Source organism: Astatotilapia calliptera, chromosome 2 (genome assembly GCF_964374335.1).
Source record: "Astatotilapia calliptera chromosome 2, fAstCal68.1, whole genome shotgun sequence".
Classification (NCBI taxonomy): Eukaryota; Metazoa; Chordata; class Actinopteri; order Cichliformes; family Cichlidae; genus Astatotilapia; species Astatotilapia calliptera.
The window spans coordinates 32,114,111-32,139,086 of record NC_137423.1 but is presented as its reverse complement, the minus strand read 5'-3'; the positions used below and the strand labels follow the sequence as shown (position 1 = coordinate 32,139,086).

The window sequence follows — 24,976 nt, the reverse complement described above, 5'->3', positions numbered from 1 at the left end:
AGTCAGGTATAAATTTGTTGTGTTTTGTTTTTACATCAATTTTTGAAAAGCTCATCATTTTTACTAAAGTATTTTTTTTTTTTTTGCGGGTCGTATTTAAAATTTAAATTAAAATAAAAATTTTAAAAAGTTGGAAATATTTGAATTTATATATAATGGATATAAAACAAATAAAAGTCAGATTTTTTGTTTTTGTTTTGTTTTAGTGATATTGAGTTGTACAGTATATGTTCAAGGTTCAAGGTTCTTTATTTGTCACATGCATAGTTATACAAGTATAACACACAGTGAAATGTAACCTGACACGCTCCTCGACATGTGCAAAAAACAAAAAAGGGGGGGGGGGGGGGGGGTAGAGGAAGTACATTATATATATAGTATATATATGTGCTAATCTGTTGACTCTCTCTCCCTCAGCTGGTCGACACAATGCAATTTAAATTAACAGAGTTGGCAAAAGCCAATATAAACTAAATGTGACAGGAGGCATTTGGTGCAAAACCCTCCATTATTTAAAAAAAAAAAACTACTGTTAACTAAATAATGAAGCTAAGCTTCCACTTCAGCAACTTATCAGTGACATAGGTGTTTTTTTTAATTATTGTGTTTTTTAAATTAATGTAACTTATAGTTTAAGTATATCAGTAGAATATATAAGAATAATTACATAAGAATCATTTTACTGTCAACTCTCTAATTCAATTCGATTATATTTATTCTGTGCCAAATCACAACAACAGTCGCCTCAAGATGCTTCATATTGTAAGGTTGACCCTACAATAATGCATACAGAGAAAAACCCCAACAATCATATGACCTCCTATGAGCAAGCACTTTGGCGACGGTGGGAAGGAAAAACTCCCTTTTAACAAGAAGAAACCTCTGGCAGAACCAGGCTCAGGGCGAGGTGGCCATCTGCCACTGGCTGGGGTGAGAGAAGGAAGACAGGATAAAAGGGAGCCAGAGCCATAGGTGAGTAAAGAAGAAATACTCAATGCATAATGGGAATCCCCCAGCAACATACACCAATTGCAGCATAACTAAGAGAGGATTCAGGGTCACCTGATCCAGCCCTAACTATATGCTTTAGCAAAAAGGAAAGTTTTAAGCCTAATCTTAAAAGTAGAGATAGTGTCTGTCTCCCAAATCCAAACTGGAAACTTGTTCCATAGAAGTGATGCCTGAAAACTGAAGGCTCTGCCTCCCATTCTTCTTTTAAATACTCTAGGAACAACAGTGCAAGAGCGAAGTGCTCTAATGGGGTGATACAGTACTATAAGGTCATTCAGATAAGATGGGGCTTGATTATTCAAGACCTTGTATGTGAGGAGCAGGATTTTGTAATAATAATTATGTAACTGAGTAAAAGTTGACATTTCCTTTTTTAAATAGCTGAACTGCTTTAATACCCCAACAAAACTGGTGATCTGTCAGACCTGTGAACGCTGGGTGAATAAAAAAAAGATACAGAGCCCTACGAAGATAAGAATTTCAGTTGTTAGCTTTTCCAATGAAGTATATAAGCAAGTTAAGATATTACATATCTGTAAAAACTACTCTCTGTTTCATTATGTTTTATTCACCCTTATTACGATTTTTTTTATTATAATGATTAAACAAACACTATTAGAAATATATTTTCTGTGTGTGTCTTTCTGTGTGGAATTTGCATGTTCTCCCCATGTTTGTGTGGGTTCACTCCAGGTACTCCGACTTCCTCCCATAGTCCGAAGACGTGCCGTTAGTGGGGTTAGGTTAATTGACGATTCTAAATTGCCCATACGTGTGAATGGTTGTGTTACCCTAAATAGCAACATATACTGATTTTCTTTTAAAACACTTTGAATTCAAAAAGTTTTTTTATTTAGTTTATTTGGCAGATTGCACACAAAAAAATAGACCCAAATAATGATCTCTCTTGCATCTAGTCAATACTATTTCTTTGTCTATCAACAAAGAATTTGTATGCAAACAAATTAACATCAAGGGGGTACTATTTGTGACACTTAATGCAAGCATATGGTGTGTATACAAAGAGAGAGAGTGACAGAATGAAATAAAATCATTAAACAGACCATTAATGAGTGACAATAACACATGATTAGGAAAGAGATCCTGTTTAAAATAACTGAACCAAATGAATATTTGTGGTAAACGGCAAATTTAAGCAAATACATTTTGTTTAAAATGAACAGAATACTACTGACAGCACTTGAAAATGTAAAAACAGTTGCAGTATTGGTATATACATTATCACTCTTTACAATGTGTTATAAAAAGGCATCTTTACTTACTGATTATATATTATTAAAGTTTGAAAATAAAATCACTCCCTACTTAAAAAGGTAACTGTATTTGAGTGAATAAACAACATTTTAATCTTTAAAAAAAACATATTGGTTCTGTGCAATAGACCCCTGGACACAAATATACCACAACCATTCATTAACATTTATTTAATAGAATGAAAAAGAACACAGTGAGAAAACCCTGTAACAAACTATTGATGTGAGATGGCATATATTTATTAAATCTGGACTATATACAAAAAACAATATTTATTATTACAAATTAATCTTATTTACAGTTTGAAGGGATTTTAAACAATCTCATGCACTTCTGTTTGATTACTAAAAGATATTCATAATTAACCACACTGAGATGATTGTGCATGTCTCCTTAGGTTTTAAAGAAACAAAGAGCAATTTTCAATATTAGGAGAAAACATTTGGTTGCAATTGAGGTTTTAATTTGTCTCTTTATCACTTTGTGGGTGAAACTGATAGCTCAACTTTGGGGAACCTGAAACCACCTCTTGAACCACTATCACTGCTAGAGGATGAAGACAGTCTTGATTTTTTAGCAGGTAGCGAAACACCTGCACTCCCCTCCATTCCTGCTTCACTGTCATCTCCCAGTGTCACTTCATATGAGCCCTTTGACTTTGAACCAAAACCTCCAAAAGTACCAAACTTAAGCTTGCCTTTCTTTCCCTTGACCTTGCTTCCGAGATCTAAAGAAATGTCACCACCTTCAGCCTCTAATTGAGCTGAAGGAGAACTAACTCCCCCCTCATCACTGAAAGAGGAAGATCGATGTCTTGATTTCTTAAAAAGATCAAGTGAGGCCGATTTGCCTTTAGTTGACAAACCCAGTCCAGGATCACCCTCTAATTCTATTTTTCCACCCATCATTTCCCCAGAATGTACACTTAGCTCTTTAGAGGTCTTACCTGCTTTTCCACTGCTACTTAATTCTGCCTCTGATCCGTGAAGGTCACTTACACTACTGCCCTTTGCTTTTGATTTGCCAAAAATTTTTGGCATCTTTACCTTAACTTTGCCTTCTTGTCTCAGCTCTGGACTGGGAACCTCAATATTTTGAGAACTGACTTGGCAACTAATAGATGGAGATTCTGTCTTGATGTCTACACTAGCTGCAGGTTCTGATTCAATATTTCCTCCACTTTCTTTGGTTTCCACCTGTGGCAACACAATGCCAAACTTTGGCATTGTGATTTTGGTAAATGTGACTTTACCCTCTGGGTACTGAAGGCCACCACTTGCACTTCCTCCTGAAGCACTTGCGTTTATTTCTGAATCAGTCCCGCTTTGCATTTTAATATTAGAAGATTTTACTTTCATGTTCGACCCTTCCAAGTTAACATTTGCACTATGACTGCCAGAGCCATCAATGGCAGATAAAGATCCATCTCCTTTTAGTTTTGGTGATTTTATATCTAATTCTACATCAGGAAAATGAAGCTTTCCAAACCGAGACTTCTTTGTTTTTGTTCCTTTAGCATAACTGTTTGTTATGTCTGCATTGATTTCTGTTGATGGTGTTTCTATGTCAACATCAGGTTTCTTTGCCTTTCCTTTAACTTTTGGAAGTTTAAATTTTCCTTTTTTCCCTTTTACATTGATGTCAATATCAGGGGCATCAACACTTGCGTCAGTGTCTGGGAAACTAACTTCTGTTTTGAGACTTTTTGGTGCTGTACTGGGCATCTTGATATTGGATTTAGACTCTTCGAGAACTGGGGTTTTCATTGCAAACTTAGGACCTTTAAACTTAGGAAAGGTAACAGCAGTCTTTTCATCATCATTAGAGATGTTAGCATTTGGACCTTTTATGTCACTTTCAAACATGGGCACCGATGCATCCACTTCACCTTTAACTTTAGGCCCTTTTAGGTCAATTCCAATATCGGATGTTTTAAATTCATTGTTGGGTTTGGGAATGTTAATGTTAATGTCGGGGCCCTGCAACTTAGGTCCAGACAATGATGGAAGTTTCATTTTGGGTCCTTTTGGTTTTGCATAGGAACATTCAACTTCAGGCACTGTAATATCAACTTTCGGTGTTTTTACATTGATATCGGCCTTGGGAAGGTGTATGTCAGCATCTGGACCCTCAACCTTTGGACCTTTCAAACCAAAAGATGGCATTTTAATACTGGGCATATTAAGTGCACTTTTGGGTCCTTGAATGTCAATCTCTGGACCTTGGATATCCATCTTGGGGCCTTTGATGTCTCCCTCAATCTTTGGAGCTGAGACATCTCCCTTAACTTTGGGGCCTTTCAAATTAATGTCGAAGTCTGGTAGACTGGGTCCTGAAAGTGATGGAAGGTTGAACTTTGGCCCTTTCAATTTTACATCAGGACCTTCAAGGTCTGGTCCACTAATATCAACTCCCGGTGCTTTCACTTTTCCTTCAATCTTTGGAACATCCACCTCACCTTCAACTTTGGGGCCTTTCAGATTGAAATCCACATCAGGCATGGAGATTTTGGGCCCGGAAATACCTGGCATCTTGAATTTTGGTCCTTTGATCTTTCCACTTGGACCCTCGATATCGAAGTCCGCTCCTTTAATGTCAACTTCCGGGGCTTTGATGTCAATATCCCCTTTAGGAAGGCTGACATCAACATCTGGACCTTCAACTTTTGGGCCCTTCATACCAAAGCCTGGCATTTTGAATTTGGGCATTTTAAGTCCTCCCTTGTGGCCCTCAATGTCAATATCTGGTCCCTCAATGTTCACCTTGGGTGCCTTTATGTCTCCCTCAATCTTTGGAGCGGACACGTCAACATCTCCCTTCAGTTTTGGGCCTTTCAAATTAATGTCAAAGTCTGGTAGGTTGGGTCCTGACAGTGATGGAAGTTTGAATTTGGGCCCTTTCAGTTTTCCATCAGGCCCTTCGACTTCTGGTCCACTAATATCAACTTCAGGTCCTTTCACATTGAAATCAGCTTTGGGAAGGTTTATGTCAACATCTGGACCCTCCACCTTTGGACCTTTAAAGCCAAATGTTGGCATTTTAATGTGGGGCATTTCAAATCCACCTTTTGGACCTTCAATGTCAACTTTCGGTCCCTCAAAGTCGACTCCCGGTCCTTTCACTTTTCCTTCAATCTTTGGAATATCCACCTCACCTTCAACTTTGGGGCCTTTCAGATTGAAATCCATATCTGGCATTGAAATTTTGGGCCCAGATATACTTGGCATCTTGAATTTTGGTCCTTTGATCTTTCCACTCGGACCCTCGACATCAATGTCTGCTCCTTTAATGTCAACTTCCGGGGCTTTGATGTCAATATCCCGCTTAGGAAGGCTGACATCAACATCTGGACCTTCAACTTTTGGACCCTTTATACCAAAGGATGGCATTTTGAATTTGGGCATTTTAAGTCCTCCTTTGTGGCCCTCAATGTCAACATCTGGTCCCTCAATGTCCACCTTGGGTGCCTTTATGTCTCCCTCAATCTTTGGAACGGACACATCAACATCTCCCTTGAGTTTGGGCCCTTTCAAATTAATGTCAAAGTCGGGTAGGCTGGGTCCTGACAGTGATGGCAGTTTGAATTTGGGTCCTTTTAGTTTGGCATCAGGGCCTTCGATTTCTGGTCCACTAATATCAACTTCAGGTCCTTTCACATTGAAATCAGCTTTGGGAAGGTTTACGTCAACATCTGGACCCTCCACCTTTGGACCTTTAAAGCCAAATGTTGGCATTTTAATTTTTGGCATTTCAAATCCACCTTTTGGACCTTCAATTTCAACTTTCGGTCCCTCAAAGTCGACTCCTGGTGCTTTCACTTTTCCTTCAATCTTTGGAATATCCACCTCACCTTCAACTTTGGGGCCTTTCAGATTGAAATCCATATCCGGCATAGAGATTTTGGGCCCGGATAAACTTGGCATCTTGAATTTTGGTCCTTTGATTTTTCCACTCGGACCCTCCACATCAATATCGACTCCTTTAATGTCAACTTCCGGGGCTTTGATGTCAATATCCCCTTTAGGAAGGCTGACATCAACATCTGGACCTTCAACTTTTGGGCCCTTCATACCAAAGCCTGGCATTTTGAATTTGGGCATTTTAAGTCCTCCCTTGTGGCCCTCAATGTCAACATCTGGTCCCTCAATGTCCACCTTGGGTGCCTTTATGTCTCCCTCAATCTTTGGAACGGACACATCAACATCTCCCTTGAGTTTTGGGCCTTTCAAATTAATGTCAAAGTCTGGTAGGCTGGGTCCTGACAGTGATGGCAGTTTGAACTTGGGTCCTTTGAGTTTGGCATCAGGGCCTTCGATTTCTGGTCCACTAATATCAACTTCAGGTGCTTTGACATTGAAATCAGCTTTGGGAAGGTTTATGTCAACATCTGGACCCTCCACCTTTGGACCTTTAAAGCCAAATGTTGGCATTTTAATTTTGGGCATTTCAAATCCACCTTTTGGACCTTCGATGTCAACTTTTGGTCCCTCAATGTCAACTCCCGGTGCTTTCACTTTTCCTTCAATCTTTGGAACATCTAAATCACCTTCAACTTTGGGGCCTTTCAGATTGAAATCCACATCAGGCATTGAAATTTTGGGCCCGGATAAACTTGGCATCTTGAATTTTGGTCCTTTGATCTTTCCACTCGGACCCTCCACATCAATGTCAGCTCCTTTAATGTCAACGTCGGGTGCTTTGATGTCAATATCCCCTTTAGGAAGGCTGACATCAACATCTGGACCTTCAACTTTTGGACCCTTCATACCAAAGCCTGGCATTTTGAATTTGGGCATTTTAAGTCCTCCTTTGTGGCCCTCAATGTCAATATTTGGTCCTTCAATGTCCACCTTGGGTGCTTTTATGTCTCCCTCAATCTTTGGAGCAGACACATCAACGTCTCCTTTGAGTTTGGGCCCTTTCAAATTAATGTCAAAATCTGGTAGGCTGGGTCCTGACAGTGATGGCAGTTTGAACTTGGGCCCTTTCAGTTTTCCATCAGGCCCTTCAACTTCTAGTCCACTAATATCAACTTCAGGTGCTTTGATATTGACATCAGCTTTGGGAAGGTTTATGTCAACATCTGGACCCTCCACCTTTGGACCTTTAAAGCCAAAAGATGGCATCTTAATATGTGGCATTTCAAATCCACCTTTTGGACCTTCAATATCAACCTGGGGACCTTTGATGTCAAGTTCAGGTGTTTTGAACTTTCCTTCAATCTTTGGAACATCTAAATCACCTTCAACTTTGGGGCCTTTCAGATTGAAATCCACATCAGGCATTGAGATTTTGGGCCCAGATATACCTGGCATCTTGAATTTTGGTCCTTTGATCTTTCCACTCGGACCCTCCACATCAATGTCTGCTCCTTTAATGTCAACGTCGGGGGCTTTGATGTCAATATCCCCTTTAGGAAGGCTGACATCAACATCTGGACCTTCAACTTTTGGACCCTTCATACCAAAGCCTGGCATTTTGAATTTGGGCATTTTAAGTCCTCCTTTATGGCCCTCAATGTCAACATCTGGTCCCTCGATGTCCACCTTGGGTGCCTTTATGTCTCCCTCAATCTTTGGAACGGACACATCAACATCTCCCTTAATTTTGGGCCCTTTCAAGTTAATGTCAAAGTCTGGTAGGCTGGGTCCTGATAATGATGGCAGTTTGAATTTGTGACCTTTGAGTTTTGCATCAGGCCCTTCAACTTCTGGTCCACTAATATCAACTTCAGGTCCTTTCACATTGGCATCAGCTTTGGGAAGATTTATGTCAACATCTGGACCCTCCACCTTTGGACCCTTGAAACCAAATGTTGGCATTTTAATTTTGGGCATTTCAAATCCACCTTTGGGGCCCTTAGCATCAAACTCTGGACCTTCGATATCTACTTCCGGTACCTTTATTTCTCCTTGCATTTTTGGAATTTTGATGTCACCTTCAAGTTTAGGACTTTTCAAGTTAAAATCCACATCCGGCATGGAGATTTTTGGCCCAGATATACCTGGCATCTTGAATTTTGGTCCTTTGATCTTTCCACTCGGACCCTCCACATCAATGTCTGCTCCTTTAATGTCAACTTCCGGGGCTTTAATGTCAATATCCCCTTTAGGAAGGCTGACATCAACATCTGGACCTTCAACTTTTGGGCCCTTCATACCAAAGCCTGGCATTTTGAATTTGGGCATTTTAAGTCCTCCCTTGTGGCCCTCAATGTCAATATCTGGTCCTTCGATGTCCACCTTGGGTGCCTTTATGTCTCCCTCAATCTTTGGAACGGACACATCAACATCTCCCTTGAGTTTGGGCCCTTTCAAATTAATGTCAAAGTCGGGTAGGCTGGGTCCTGACAGTGATGGCAGTTTGAACTTGGGTCCTTTGAGTTTTCCATCAGGGCCTTCAACTTCTGGTAGACTAATATCAATTTCAGGTGCTTTGACATTGACATCAGCTTTGGGAAGGTTTATGTCAACATCTGGACCCTCAACCTTTGGACCTTTGAAACCAAATGTTGGCATTTTAATTTTTGGCATATCCAGTCCACCTTTTGGGCCTTCCAAGTCAATCTCTGAGCCTTTTATATCCACCTTAGGTACCTTTATTTTTCCTTCAGCCTTTGGTATATCAACATCACCTTCAAATTTAGGACCTTTTAGTTTGAAATCTACGTCTGGCATGGAAATCTTTGGTCCTGAGATATTTGGCATCTTGAATTTTGATCCTTTGATCTTCCCACTTGGACCCTCAACGTCAATATCAGGTGCTTCTATTTTCACTTCCGGTGTCTCTATTTCAGTCTTAGGTGTTGAAACATTTATATCAGCATCTGGACCTTCAACTTTTGGACTTTTAAATCCAAATTTTGGCATTTTGAATTTAGATCCTTTGGCTTTTGGTGTAGACAGTTCCAAATCAAGGTCAACACCCTCAAGGCTGCCAGTTTTTCCTTTGAGGTTGATGTCGCCTTGTGGCAATTTCAACTCACTGTCTGGTGCATTTAGCTTTGGACCCTTGAAACCAAACCTTGGCAGTTTGAATTTCATTTTCTTTGAACCAGTTTCTGGAATATCAATTGAAGCATCTGGTCCCTCAATTTCAGGTTTTGATAGTTGAAAATCCCCCTTCATATCTCCTTTCAACTTTGGTCCCTTTAAATTGATGTCAACATCTGGCAGGGACATTTTGGGTCCACTTATTGTTGGAAACTTTACCTTGGGCCCTGAAAATTTTCCCTGTGGAGAGCCAATGTCCATCTTGGGACCGTGGACATCTACTTCAGGGATTTTAATATCGCCTTCAATCTTTGGAGCTGACACATCAACATCTCCCTTGAGTTTGGGCCCTTTCAAATTAATGTCAAAGTCGGGTAGGCTGGGTCCTGACAGTGATGGCAGTTTGAACTTGGGTCCTTTGAGTTTGGCATCAGGGCCTTCAACGTCTGGTCCACTAATATCAACTTCAGGTGCTTTGACATTGAAATCAGCTTTGGGAAGGTTTATGTCAACATCTGGACCCTCCACCTTTGGACCTTTAAAGCCAAATGTTGGCATTTTTATTTTGGGCATTTCAAATCCACCTTTTGGACCTTCGATGTCAACCTTTGGTCCCTCAATGTCGACTCCCGGTGCTTTCACTTTTCCTTCAATCTTTGGAACATCCACCTCACCTTCAACTTTGGGGCCTTTCAGATTGAAATCCACATCAGGCATTGAAATTTTAGGCCCAGATATCCCTGGCATCTTGAATTTTGGTCCTTTAATCTTTCCACTCGGACCCTCGACATCAATGTCCACTCCTTTAATGTCAACTTCGGGGGCTTTGATGTCAATATCCCCTTTAGGAAGGCTGACATCAACATCTGGACCTTCAACCTTTGGACCTTTCATACCAAAGCCTGGCATTTTGAATTTGGGCATTTTAAGCCCTCCTTTGTGGCCCTCAATGTCAACATCTGGTCCCTCAATGTCCACCTTGGGTGCCTTTATATCTCCCTCAATCTTTGGAACTGACACATCAACATCTCCCTTGAGTTTTGGGCCTTTCAAATTAATGTCAAAGTCTGGTAGGCTGGGTCCTGACAGTGATGGCAGTTTAAATTTGGGTCCTTTGAGTTTGGCATCAGGGCCTTCGATTTCTGGTCCACTAATATCAACTTCAGGTCCTTTCACATTGAAATCAGCTTTGGGAAGGTTTATGTCAACATCTGGACCCTCCACCTTTGGACCTTTAAAGCCAAATGTTGGCATTTTAATTTTGGGCATTTCAAATCCACCTTTTGGACCTTCGATGTCAACTTTCGGTCCCTCAATGTCAACTCCTGGTGCTTTCACTTTTCCTTCAATCTTTGGAATATCCACCTCACCTTCAACTTTGGGGCCTTTCAGATTGAAATCCACATCAGGCATTGAAATTTTGGGCCCGGATAAACTTGGCATCTTGAATTTTGGTCCTTTGATCTTTCCACTCGGACCCTCCACATCAATGTCTGCTCCTTTAATGTCAACTTCGGGTGCTTTGATGTCAATATTCCCTTTAGGAAGGCTGACATCAACATCTGGACCTTCAACTTTTGGACCCTTCATGCCAAAGCCTGGCATTTTGAATTTGGGCATTTTAAGTCCTCCTTTGTGGCCCTCAATGTCAACATCTGGTCCCTCGATGTCCACCTTGGGTGCCTTTATATCTCCCTCAATCTTTGGAACGGACACATCAACATCTCCCTTGAGTTTGGGCCCTTTAAAATTAATGTCAAAGTCTGGTAGGCTGGGTCCTGACAGTGATGGCAGTTTGAATTTGGGTCCTTTGAGTTTGGCATCAGGGCCTTCGATTTCTGGTCCACTAATATCAACTTCAGGTCCTTTCACATTGAAATCAGCTTTGGGAAGGTTTATGTCAACATCTGGACCCTCCACCTTTGGACCTTTAAAGCCAAATGTTGGCATTTTAATTTTGGGCATTTCAAATCCACCTTTTGGACCTTCGATGTCAACTTTTGGTCCCTCAATGTCAACTCCTGGTGCTTTCACTTTTCCTTCAATCTTTGGAACATCTAAATCACCTTCAACTTTGGGGCCTTTCAGATTGAAATCCACATCAGGCATTGAAATTTTGGGCCCAGATATCCCTGGCATCTTGAATTTTGGTCCTTTGATCTTTCCACTCGGACCCTCGACTTCAATGTCAGCTCCTTTAATGTCAACTTCGGGGGCTTTGATGTCAATATTCCCTTTAGGAAGGCTGACATCAACATCTGGACCTTCAACTTTTGGACCCTTCATACCAAAGCCTGGCATTTTGAATTTGGGCATTTTAAGTCCTCCTTTGTGGCCCTCAATGTCAAAATCTGGTCCCTCGATGTCCACCTTGGGTGCCTTTATATCTCCCTCAATCTTTGGAACGGACACATCAACATCTCCCTTGAGTTTTGGGCCTTTCAAATTAATGTCAAAGTCTGGTAGGCTGGGTCCTGACAGTGATGGCAGTTTGAACTTGGGTCCTTTGAGTTTGGCATCAGGGCCTTCGACTTCTGGTCCACTAATATCAATTTCAGGTCCTTTGACATTGAAATCAGCTTTGGGAAGGTTTATGTCAACATCTGGACCCTCCACCTTTGGACCTTTAAAGCCAAATGTTGGCATTTTAATTTTGGGCATTTCAAATCCACCTTTTGGACCTTCGATGTCAACTTTCGGTCCCTCAATGTCAACTCCTGGTGATTTCACTTTTCCTTCAATCTTTGGAATATCCACCTCACCTTCAACTTTGGGGCCTTTCAGATTGAAATCCACATCAGGCATTGAAATTTTGGGCCCGGATAAACTTGGCATCTTGAATTTTGGTCCTTTGATCTTTCCACTCGGACCCTCGACATCAATGTCTGCTCCTTTAATGTCAACTTCGGGTGCTTTGATGTCAATATTCCCTTTAGGAAGGCTGACATCAACATCTGGACCTTCAACTTTTGGACCCTTCATGCCAAAGCCTGGCATTTTGAATTTGGGCATTTTAAGTCCTCCTTTGTGGCCCTCAATGTCAACATCTGGTCCCTCGATGTCCACCTTGGGTGCCTTTAAATCACCCTCAATCTTTGGAACGGACACATCAACATCTCCCTTGAGTTTGGGCCCTTTCAAATTAATGTCAAAGTCTGGTAGGCTGGGTCCTGACAGTGATGGCAGTTTAAATTTGGGTCCTTTGAGTTTGGCATCAGGGCCTTCGATTTCTGGTCCACTAATATCAACTTCAGGTCCTTTCACATTGAAATCAGCTTTGGGAAGGTTTATGTCAACATCTGGACCCTCCACCTTTGGACCTTTAAAACCAAATGTTGGCATTTTAATTTTGGGCATTTCAAATCCACCTTTTGGACCTTCGATGTCAACTTTTGGTCCCTCAATGTCAACTCCTGGTGCTTTCACTTTTCCTTCAATCTTTGGAACATCTAAATCACCTTCAACTTTGGGGCCTTTCAGATTGAAATCGACATCAGGCATTGAAATTTTGGGCCCGGATAAACTTGGCATCTTGAATTTTGGTCCTTTGATCTTTCCACTCGGACCCTCGACTTCAATGTCAGCTCCTTTAATGTCAACTTCGGGGGCTTTGATGTCAATATTCCCTTTAGGAAGGCTGACATCAACATCTGGACCTTCAACTTTTGGACCCTTCATACCAAAGCCTGGCATTTTGAATTTGGGCATTTTAAGTCCTCCTTTGTGGCCCTCAATGTCAAAATCTGGTCCCTCGATGTCCACCTTGGGTGCCTTTATATCTCCCTCAATCTTTGGAGCGGACACATCAACATCTCCCTTGAGTTTGGGCCCTTTCAAATTAATGTCAAAGTCTGGTAGGCTGGGTCCTGACAGTGATGGCAGTTTAAATTTGGGTCCTTTGAGTTTGGCATCAGGGCCTTCGATTTCTGGTCCACTAATATCAACTTCAGGTCCTTTCACATTGAAATCAGCTTTGGGAAGGTTTATGTCAACATCTGGACCCTCCACCTTTGGACCTTTAAAACCAAATGTTGGCATTTTAATTTTGGGCATTTCAAATCCACCTTTTGGACCTTCGATGTCAACTTTTGGTCCCTCAATGTCAACTCCTGGTGCTTTCACTTTTCCTTCAATCTTTGGAACATCCACCTCACCTTCAACTTTGGGGCCTTTCAGATTGAAATCCACATCAGGCATTGAAATTTTGGGCCCGGATAAACTTGGCATCTTGAATTTTGGTCCTTTGATCTTTCCACTCGGACCCTCGACTTCAATGTCAGCTCCTTTAATGTCAACTTCGGGGGCTTTGATGTCAATATTCCCTTTAGGAAGGCTGACATCAACATCTGGACCTTCAACTTTTGGACCCTTCATACCAAAGCCTGGCATTTTGAATTTGGGCATTTTAAGTCCTCCTTTGTGGCCCTCAATGTCAAAATCTGGTCCCTCGATGTCCACCTTGGGTGCCTTTATATCTCCCTCAATCTTTGGAACGGACACATCAACATCTCCCTTGAGTTTTGGGCCTTTCAAATTAATGTCAAAGTCTGGTAGGCTGGGTCCTGACAGTGATGGCAGTTTGAACTTGGGTCCTTTGAGTTTGGCATCAGGGCCTTCGACTTCTGGTCCACTAATATCAACTTCAGGTCCTTTGACATTGAAATCAGCTTTGGGAAGGTTTATGTCAACATCTGGACCCTCCACCTTTGGACCTTTAAAACCAAATGTTGGCATTTTAATTTTGGGCATTTCAAATCCACCTTTTGGACCTTCGATGTCAACTTTTGGTCCCTCAATGTCAACTCCCGGTGCTTTCACTTTTCCTTCAATCTTTGGAATATCCACCTCACCTTCAACTTTGGGGCCTTTCAGATTGAAATCCACATCAGGCATTGAAATTTTCGGCCCGGATAAACTTGGCATCTTGAATTTTGGTCCTTTGATTTTTCCACTCGGACCCTCGACATCAATATCTGCTCCTTTAATGTCAACTTCGGGTGCTTTGATGTCAATATCCCCTTTAGGAAGGCTGACATCAACATCTGGACCTTCAACTTTTGGACCCTTCATACCAAAGGATGGCATTTTGAATTTGGGCATTTTAAGTCCTCCTTTATGGCCCTCAATGTCAACATCTGGTCCCTCAATGTCCACCTTGGGTGCCTTTATATCTCCCTCAATCTTTGGAACTGACACATCAACATCTCCCTTGAGTTTGGGCCCTTTCAAATTAATGTCAAAGTCTGGTAGGCTGGGTCCTGACAGTGATGGCAGTTTGAACTTGGGTCCTTTTAGTTTGGCATCAGCGCCTTCGATTTCTGGTCCACTAATATCAACTCCAGGTCCTTTGACATTGAAATCAGCTTTGGGAAGGTTTATGTCAACATCTGGACCCTCCACCTTTGGACCTTTAAAGCCAAAGGTTGGCATTTTAATTTTGGGCATTTCAAATCCACCTTTTGGACCTTCAATGTCAACCTTTGGTCCCTCAATGTCGACTCCCGGTGCTTTCATTTTTCCTTCAATCTTTGGAATATCCACCTCACCTTCAACTTTGGGGCCTTTCAGATTGAAATCTACATCAGGCATTGAAATTTTGGGCCCGGATAAACTTGGCATCTTGAATTTTGGTCCTTTGATCTTTCCACTCGGACCCTCGACATCAATGTCTGCTCCTTTAATGTCAACGTCGGGTGCTTTGATGTCAATATCCCCTTTAGGAAGGCTGACATCAACATCTGGACCTTCAACTTTTGGACCCTTCATACCAAAGGATGGCATTTTGAATTTGGGCATTTTAAGTCCTCCTTTGTGGCCCTCAATGTCAACATCTGGTCCCTCAACGTCCACCTTGGGTGCCTTTATGTCTCCCTCAATCTTTGGAGCGGACACATCAACATCTCCCTTGAGTTTGGGCCCTTTCAAATTAATGTCAAAATCTGGTAGGCTGGGTCCTGACAGTGATGGCAGTTTGAATTTGGGTCCTTTGAGTTTGGCATCAGGGCCTTCTATTTCTAGTCCACTAATATCAACTTCAGGTCCTTTGACATTGACATCAGCTTTGGGAAGGTTTATGTCAACATCTGGACCCTCCACCTTTGGACCTTTAAAACCAAATGTTGGCATTTTAATTTTGGGCATTTCAAATCCACCTTTTGGACCTTCGATGTCAACTTTTGGTCCCTCAATGTCAACTCCCGGTGCTTTTACTTTTCCTTCAATCTTTGGAATATCCACCTCACCTTCAACTTTGGGGCCTTTCAGATTGAAATCCACATCAGGCATTGAAATTTTAGGCCCAGATAAACTTGGCATCTTGAATTTTGGTCCTTTAATCTTTCCACTCGGACCCTCCACATCAATGTCAGCTCCTTTAATGTCAACTTCGGGGGCTTTGATGTCAATATCACCTTTAGGAAGGCTGACATCAACATCTGGACCTTCAACTTTTGGACCCTTCATACCAAAGCCTGGCATTTTGAATTTGGGCATTTTAAGTCCTCCTTTGTGGCCCTCAATGTCAACATCTGGTCCCTCAATGTCCACCTTGGGTGCCTTTATGTCTCCCTCAATCTTTGGAACGGACACATCAACATCTCCCTTGAGTTTGGGCCCTTTCAAATTAATGTCAAAGTCTGGTAGGCTGGGTCCTGACAGTGATGGCAGTTTGAACTTGGGTCCTTTGAGTTTTGCATCAGGGCCTTCTATTTCTGGTCCACTAATATCAATTTCAGGTGCTTTGATATTGACATCAGCTTTGGGAAGGTGTATGTCAACATCTGGACCCTCCACCTTTGGACCTTTAAAGCCAAATGTTGGCATTTTAATTTTTGGCATTTCAAATCCACCTTTTGGGCCTTCGATGTCAACTTTTGGTCCCTCAATGTCAACTCCCGGTGCTTTCACTTTTCCTTCAATCTTTGGAATATCCACCTCACCTTCAACTTTGGGGCCTTTCAGATTGAAATCCACATCAGGCATTGAAATTTTGGGCCCGGATAAACTTGGCATCTTGAATTTTGGTCCTTTGATCTTTCCACTCGGACCCTCGACATCAATGTCAGCTCCTTTAATGTCAACGTCGGGGGCTTTGATGTCAATATCCCCTTTAGGAAGGCTGACATCAACATCTGGACCTTCAACTTTTGGACCCTTCATACCAAAGCCTGGCATTTTGAATTTGGGCATTTTAAGTCCTCCTTTGTGGCCCTCAATGTCAACATCTGGGCCCTCAACGTCCACCTTGGGTGCCTTTATGTCTCCCTCAATCTTTGGAACGGACACATCAACATCTCCCTTGAGTTTGGGCCCTTTCAAATTAATGTCAAAGTCTGGTAGGCTGGGTCCTGACAGTGATGGCAGTTTGAACTTGGGTCCTTTGAGTTTGGCATCAGGGCCTTTGATTTCTGGTCCACTAATATCAATTTCAGGTGCTTTGATATTGACATCAGCTTTGGGAAGGTTTATGTCAACATCTGGACCCTCCACCTTTGGACCTTTAAAGCCAAATGTTGGCATTTTAATTTTGGGCATTTCAAATCCACCTTTTGGACCTTCGATGTCAACTTTCGGTCCCTCAATGTCAACTCCCGGTGCTTTCACTTTTCCTTCAATCTTTGGAATATCCACCTCACCTTCAACTTTGGGGCCTTTCAGATTGAAATCTACATCAGGCATTGAAATTTTGGGCCCGGATAAACTTGGCATCTTGAATTTTGATCCTTTGATCTTTCCACTCGGACCCTCGACATCAATGTCTGCTCCTTTAATGTCAACTTCGGGTGCTTTGATGTCAATATCCCCTTTAGGAAGGCTGACATCAACATCTGGACCTTCAACTTTTGGACCCTTCATACCAAAGCCTGGCATTTTGAATTTGGGCATTTTAAGTCCTCCTTTGTGGCCCTCAATGTCAACATCTGGTCCCTCAATGTCCACCTTGGGTGCCTTTATGTCTCCCTCAATCTTTGGAACGGACACATCAACATCTCCCTTGAGTTTGGGCCCTTTCAAATTAATGTCAAAATCTGGTAGGCTGGGTCCTGACAGTGATGGCAGTTTGAATTTGGGTCCTTTTAGTTTTCCATCAGGGCCTTCTATTTCTGGTCCACTAATATCAATTTCAGGTCCTTTGACATTGACATCAGCTTTGGGAAGGTTTATGTCAACATCTGGACCCTCCACCTTTGGACCTTTAAGGCCAAATGTTGGCATTTTTATTTTGGGCATTTCAAATCCACCTTTTGGACCTTCGATGTCAACTTTTGGTCCCTCAATGTCGACTCCTGGTGCTTTCACTTTTCCTTCAATCTTTGGAACATCCACCTCACCTTCAACTTTGGGGCCTTTCAGATTGAAATCCACATCAGGCATTGAAATTTTAGGCCCAGATATTCCTGGCATCTTGAATTTTGGTCCTTTGATCTTTCCACTCGGACCCTCGACATCAATGTCAGCTCCTTTAATGTCAACGCCGGGTGCTTTGATGTCAATATCCCCTTTAGGAAGGCTGACATCAACATCTGGACCTTCAACTTTTGGACCCTTCATACCAAAGCCTGGCATTTTGAATTTGGGCATTTTAAGTCCTCCTTTGTGGCCCTCAATGTCAACATCTGGTCCCTCAATGTCCACCTTGGGTGCCTTTATGTCTCCCTCAATCTTTGGAACGGACACATCAACATCTCCCTTGAGTTTGGGCCCTTTCAAATTAATGTCAAAATCTGGTAGGCTGGGTCCTGACAGTGATGGCAGTTTGAATTTGGGTCCTTTGAGTTTGGCATCAGGGCCTTCGATTTCTGGTCCACTAATATCAACTTCAGGTCCTTTCACATTGACATCAGCTTTGGGAAGGTTTATGTCAACATCTGGACCCTCCACCTTTGGACCTTTAAAGCCAAATGTTGGCATTTTAATTTTGGGCATTTCAAATCCACCTTTTGGACCTTCAATATCAACTTTTGGTCCCTCAATGTCGACTCCTGGTGCTTTCACTTTTCCTTCAATCTTTGGAACATCCACCTCACCTTCAACTTTGGGGCCTTTCAGATTGAAATCCACATCAGGCATTGAAATTTTAGGCCCAGATATCCCTGGCATCTTGAATTTTGGTCCTTTGATCTTTCCACTCGGACCCTCGACATCAATGTCCACTCCTTTAATGTCAACTTCAGGGGCTTTGATGTCAATATCCCCTTTAGGAAGGCTGACATCAACATCTGGACCTTCAACTTTTGGACCCTTCATACCAAAGCCTGGCATTTTGAATTTGGGCATTTTAAGTCCTCCTTTGTGGCCCTCAATGTCAACATCTGGTCCCTCAATGTCCACCTTGGGTGCCTTTATGTCTCCCTCAATCTTTGGAACTGACACATCAACATCTCCCTTGAGTTTGGGCCCTTTCAAATTAATGTCAAAATCTGGTAGGCTGGGTCCTGACAGTGATGGCAGTTTGAATTTGGGTCCTTTTAGTTTTCCATCAGGGCCTTCTATTTCTGGTCCACTAATATCAATTTCAGGTCCTTTGACATTGAAATCAGCTTTGGGAAGGTTTATGTCAACATCTGGACCCTCCACCTTTGGACCTTTAAGGCCAAATGTTGGCATTTTTATTTTGGGCATTTCAAATCCACCTTTTGGACCTTCGATGTCAACTTTTGGTCCCTCAATGTCGACTCCTGGTGCTTTCACTTTTCCTTCAATCTTTGGAACATCCACCTCACCTTCAACTTTGGGGCCTTTCAGATTGAAATCCACATCAGGCATTGAAATTTTAGGCCCAGATATTCCTGGCATCTTGAATTTTGGTCCTTTGATCTTTCCACTCGGACCCTCGACATCAATGTCAGCTCCTTTAATGTCAACGCCGGGTGCTTTGATGTCAATATCCCCTTTAGGAAGGCTGACATCAACATCTGGACCTTCAACTTTTGGACCCTTCATACCAAAGCCTGGCATTTTGAATTTGGGCATTTTAAGTCCTCCTTTGTGGCCCTCAATGTCAACATCTGGTCCCTCAATGTCCACCTTGGGTGCCTTTATGTCCCCCTCAATCTTTGGAGCGGACACATCAACATCTCCCTTGAGTTTGGGCCCTTTCAAATTAATGTCAAAATCTGGTAGGCTGGGTCCTGACAGTGATGGCAGTTTGAATTTGGGTCCTTTTAGTTTGGCATCAGGGCCTTCGATTTCTGGTCCTTTAATATCAACTTCAGGTCCTTTCACATTGAAATCAGCTTTGGGAAGGTTTATGTCAACATCTGGACCCTCTACTTTTGGACCTTTAAAGCCAAATGTTGGCATTTTAATTTTGGGCATTTCAAATCCACCTTTTGGACCCTCGATGTCAACTTTTGGTCCCTCAATGTCAACTCCCGGTGCTTTCACTTTTCCTTCAATCTTTGGAACATCCACCTCACCTTCAACTTTGGGGCCTTTCAGATTGAAATCCACATCAGGCATGGAAATTTTAGGCCCGGACATACCTGACATCTTGAATTTTGGTCCTTTGATCTTTCCACTCGGACCCTCGACATCAATGTCTCCTCCTTTAATGTCAACGTCGGGTGCATTGATGTCAATATCCCCTTTAGGAAGGCTGACATCAACATCTGGACCTTCAACTTTTGGACCCTTCATACCAAAGCCTGGCATTTTGAATTTGGGCATTTTAAGTCCTCCTTTGTGGCCCTCAATGTCAACATCTGGTCCCTCAATGTCCACCTTGGGTGCCTTTATGTCTCTCTCAATCTTTGGAGCGGACACATCAACATCTCCCTTGAGTTTTGGGCCTTTCAAATTAATGTCAAAATCTGGTAGGCTGGGTCCTGACAGTGATGGCAGTTTGAATTTGGGTCCTTTGAGTTTGGCATCAGGGCCTTCTATTTCTGGTCCTCTAATATCAACTTCAGGTGCTTTGATATTGACATCAGCTTTGGGAAGGTTTATGTCAACATCTGGACCCTCCACCTTTGGACCTTTAAAGCCAAATGTTGGCATTTTAATTTTGGGCATTTCAAATCCACCTTTTGGACCTTCGATGTCAACTTTCGGTCCCTCAATGTCAACTCCCGGTGCTTTCACTTTTCCTTCAATCTTTGGAATATCCACCTCACCTTCAACTTTGGGGCCTTTCAGATTGAAATCCACATCAGGCATGGAAACTTTGGGCCCGGATATACCTGACATCTTGAATTGTGGTCCTTTGATCTTTCCACTCGGACCCTCAACATCAATGTCCGCTCCTTTAATATCAATGTTGGGTGCTTTGATTTCAATATCACCTTTCGGAAGGCTGACATCAACATCTGGACCTTCAACCTTTGGACCTTTCACACCAAAGGATGACATTTCAACTTTGGGCATTTTAAGTCCTCCTTTATGGCCCTCAATATTAACATATCTTCCTTCAATGTCCACTTTTGGAGCTTGTAGGTCTCCCTCAATCTTTGGAGCTGATACAGTAACATCTCCCTTGAGTTTTGGCCCTTTTACAGTGTTGTTGAACTCCTCCAATTTGGGTCCCCGTGATGATGATACATCGACTTCAGGTGCTTTAACATTAATTTCAGTCTTGGAAAGGTTAATATTCACATCCTGACCTTCAGGCTTTGGACCTTTTATGCAAAGAGATGGCATTTTAATATTGGACATAATAAGTCCACTGGTTTGGCCTTCACTGTCAATTTCTTTTCCTTCAATCTTCATTTTTGGAGTTTTTATATCCCTCTCAAGGTTTGGTACATCAACATTTCCCTTCATTTTGGGACCTTTCACACTCATGTCCAAATCTTTCAGTTTAGTTCCCGACAATGATGGTAGTTCTATTTTTGATCCTTTGAGATTCACATCAAGGTCTTCTGTGTCCACTTGCGGTCCTGTAATATCAAAATCAGGTGCTTTAACATCAATACCAGTCCTGGGAAGGTTTATCTCTAGACCTTTGACATCAATCTCGTGTGTTTTTATCTCCCCTTTTATCCCTGCTTTATTTTCAACTTTAGGTATTTTGGTGTCAGTTTTGGATTTGGAAAGTTTTAGATCAACATCTAGACGCTCTGCTTTTGGAACTCCAAATTCTGCAGCAGGCACTGTGACATTTACTTGTGTTCTTTTAATATCAACACTGGGTCCTTTAATTTTTACATCCTTACTGTCAATAGAAGGTTTTATTGCTTTAATGTCAGCTTCAGGAATTTGTACATGAGCGTTTGTTCCCTCTTTCCTCTCAGTGTCTGTATTTGAACCTTTAATGTCAAATTTCAGTCCTGCTGTTTTTCTCTCACCAGTTAAATCACCTTTTCCCTCAACCTTGTTCAGCCCAGATATGGATGGAACATTAACATCCATTTTGTATTTGCTATCAGTTGTTGGGAGTTTGATTTGAATATTAGAGTTGATTTCAGCACTTCCGATGTCACTTTCAGACTCTGAATGTCTTACACTCAAAACTGACCCTTCAGTGTTGGCTCTGGGGCCCTTGATCTGAACACCGGCTCCTTTGATGTCCAGTTCAGATTTTTTTGAAGAAAGTCCCGAGGTAACATTATCTAATGTTATTGTTGATTTTTCTATCCTGCCATCTTTCAAATTTGCACCAGTATCTGTCGACCCTCCTATTCTGATATGTGGAATGTCAGTACTACCTGATCCTTTCGTCTGCAGGGGACTGATTGTAATTCCAGATATCTTAACTTTTGTCCTCTCATCTAAAGTACTGTCTGAACTTCCCATCTGTGTTTTCTCTGTGGTTGCAGTCAAAATTTTCATTCCTTTTCCTGGTAAAGACAGTCTACCCGACCCTCCGTTTTCGTCAGTTGAAATTATCCCAGCACCCCCTGACCCAGCTGTAACATGGCTGCCAGCAGTGTTTTTGTTGTCTCTTAGTGTCACAGTCATTTCTGAATCCTGAACACTTTCATCTCCTTGCTCACTACTCCCTCTTGAAGTTTCAGTGCCTTCATGGCATTTACTACCTGTTACTCCAAAGCTAGGAACCTTAAATCTAAGATCACTTCTTTCTTTTTCCTCTCCTATATGCGTTGTAGTTTGAACCCCACCATTGCCCCAGCGTGTCACAGTGGAAGTGATATTTGGCCCAGTGTAAGTTATGTCGCCTGACTCAAAAACACCTTCTTCTGCTCCCATTTTACCTGAAGGGCTGCCATGTGAGATTCTGATATGAGAAGATCCATCTCCAGATTCGTGCCTTAGCCCTTTGACGTCTGGGCTTGAAAGTTCAAGTTGCTCACTTATGCCACTTGGCATATCTACTGTGTAAGTAGTGATACGACGAGTGATGGTAGTAATTGTGCTGCCATCGCTGCTTGTGCTGCTGTGCCGCTCCGTGCGAACATCCACTCCCTCTGCAAGGTCTTCAGATTTCAGCCTTGGTTTTATCTTTCTTGTGTATATTCGCTTATAATCTTCATCATCCCCACTCTGTTGATTGAATGACACAAACATGCAAGTGTTACAGCACACCCTGTTTTAGTCCACTAGCTTTCCTGCAGACATATGAGTGATAATGTAGTTGGTTTTTCTTTCGTTTGTTTGGGGGGCTTTTTCCCCTTTTTTGTTTTTTAAAAAGAACTTACAAGAATGATATCTGGACTGGAATCTCCAAAGCGGGTCTTTCCTTCCCATGTAAGGGTGCTGACTGGTGAACGACATGGTGTGCTCAGCGGTGAGTAGTAAGGGGATTTGTCTCCTTTGTTTTGTAGTTTCAGTCCAACCTTGTGTTTGTTCAGTGTCTTTAGTAGCTCTGCTGTTTCTTCAGAACTCATATTTTCAAAGTAGATAGTGGCACCCACAATTTGGTCACCTATGATTTAAGTGGAAGCAGCACAAAAAAACAAAAGAGCAAAAGTCAGCGTGCACATCTTACTAAACATTTGGTGAAAGCTACATATTTGAACAAAAACTGAATTTGTTACCTTCATATACTTTTCCAGACCGTGCTGCTGGTGACTCTCCTTTCACCTCCTTAACAAAGAGCTGTCCTCCACTTGTCTGTTCAATGGTCATGCCAGTTTTGTCAGCACCTTCCCAATCTGGAAAGAGTACCTCCCTTGTCTCCTCTTCGTCAGCCATCTGTAAACATAGCCATAAAAATAGCAGGTTCAACAGAAAAAAATCATAGTTAGTTGGCAAAAACTCTTTACAGCATAAAATATGGAATACTAGTCTTAAACCTTAAATTCCTAAAATACCTTGTTTTTGTTTTCTTCAATTCAAGCCTCGTTGTAGCACAAATTCTCTTTGTTTTCCTGCAAAAACAAAAGACAGACTTTGAACAAATTCTATCCACATCCCACTTTGTAAGGAGCCTGGGTTAAAAGACCCAAAAGTGAACACTAGATGGTGTTAAAACTCCTTCAGACAATATAGCCTATCTAACTATAAGTGCCTTCCCTTCCCTCCAGGATGCACTACGTTTTGGAAACTTGGTTGAAGTCAGACCACTCCCTGCCCTGAGGAAACAGCCAAATCCCCTGCGTACAGATCAACTCAAACATCAATAGAAACAAAAGTGAGGGTCACAGGTACTTTATTTAAAGAAAAAAACCAAAAACACACCAAGGTGGAAAAATGTATGGTAACAAATACATCACCTAAAAGAGTTACTACTCTAATACAGATGTACAACCACAAACACTAATCTAATAGGAAAACAGTTGCACCCTTGTATAGGATCCCACATTAAGCTTGTAGTTCTGTTCAATAACAAGAGCTATGAATTCCTTTTCAGCAATTAACCATAGATTTGTTATTAATTTTTTTATCACTACAGCTGAAAGTTTTTACAAAGCTGATGACAATGATCTACCTCTTTACGCTGTAGTAGCACACATTAGGTTGGGTGAGGCCATCAGAGTACATAAGGTATACATTATACCTTCAAATAATTACCAAATTTACCATATTTATATCACTTTAAATTAGGCCAACTGAAATTCATGCTTAGCTTTTCAACAACTGTCACTATCGCTGTTTGCAATGTAAAAAGATCATCACATCAATGATAAAGTTTGTTGACAACATTACTAGACATGTGTCCACAAACATGCTGACTGGTAATACCCACTCTCCTTTTTGGAACACAGAACCTATTGTTTTGTTAGTACCAAGCTCTCCACCACCCACTCCTCGAAATATACAAAGCTGTTCCACGATGATGTGTCTCTACCAATAGAAAGGGATTTTTATGTTGTTGTTTGTTTGTTTTTAATTCGAGAGAATGTAATGTGATTGGTGACAACACTATTGGAAGTACTTTTTGATTAATGATGTTGCACCACAAGACAGTAGCAAAGCTCTAGTACCACAGTCATTTCAGTGAGACAATCACTAAAAATGCCTACTGTAACCATTGAGGAGGATTTAACAAAGGTTCTATCGGCCAACAGAAAATGGCAAAAGCCTATTCATAGTTGTGATGAATGAAACAGGATATGAGTCACTTTGGTGATTAGTTTCCTGTGTTTATTGTGATTATGATTAAAAACAAAGATTTAAGGAATAATAACTTGGAAAAAAAATAAGACTGATAATCTTGTCTGACCTTACAAATATATGTATTTTAATGTTAATGTCAATGTGCTAGAAATAATAATATTAGCAGAAAAATTAATATAATTTTACACCACAGTCAAGAACACAGTTACCACACAGGCCACGAATCCCTTCCTCATTCACTG

The 24,976-nt window shown here is 41.6% G+C and overlaps 1 protein-coding gene across 8 annotated transcripts in view; it reads right to left on the bottom strand.

Moving 5' to 3' along the window:
- Positions 1 to 1,840: 1,840 nt before the first annotated feature.
- ahnak (AHNAK nucleoprotein) overlaps positions 1,841 to 24,976 on the bottom strand; it is a 32,888-nt gene continuing 9,752 nt past the window's right edge. Inside the window, exons 3-7 of one of the 8 annotated variants that reach the window (XM_080307700.1) lie at positions 23,489 to 23,545; positions 23,213 to 23,369; positions 22,874 to 23,100; positions 12,041 to 22,718; positions 1,841 to 11,344 (exon numbers count right to left, since the gene is read on the bottom strand). In XM_080307700.1, the coding sequence (XP_080163826.1) occupies positions 2,763 to 11,344; positions 12,041 to 22,718; positions 22,874 to 23,100; positions 23,213 to 23,369 (19,644 nt within the window). In that variant the 5' untranslated portion in view covers positions 23,489 to 23,545 and the 3' untranslated portion in view covers positions 1,841 to 2,762. Of the gene's footprint in view, positions 22,719 to 22,873; positions 23,101 to 23,212; positions 23,370 to 23,488; positions 23,546 to 24,976 lie in introns of all 8 variants that reach the window. The other 7 variants (XM_080307702.1, XM_080307705.1, XM_080307706.1 and 4 more) reach the window with 7 other exon arrangements.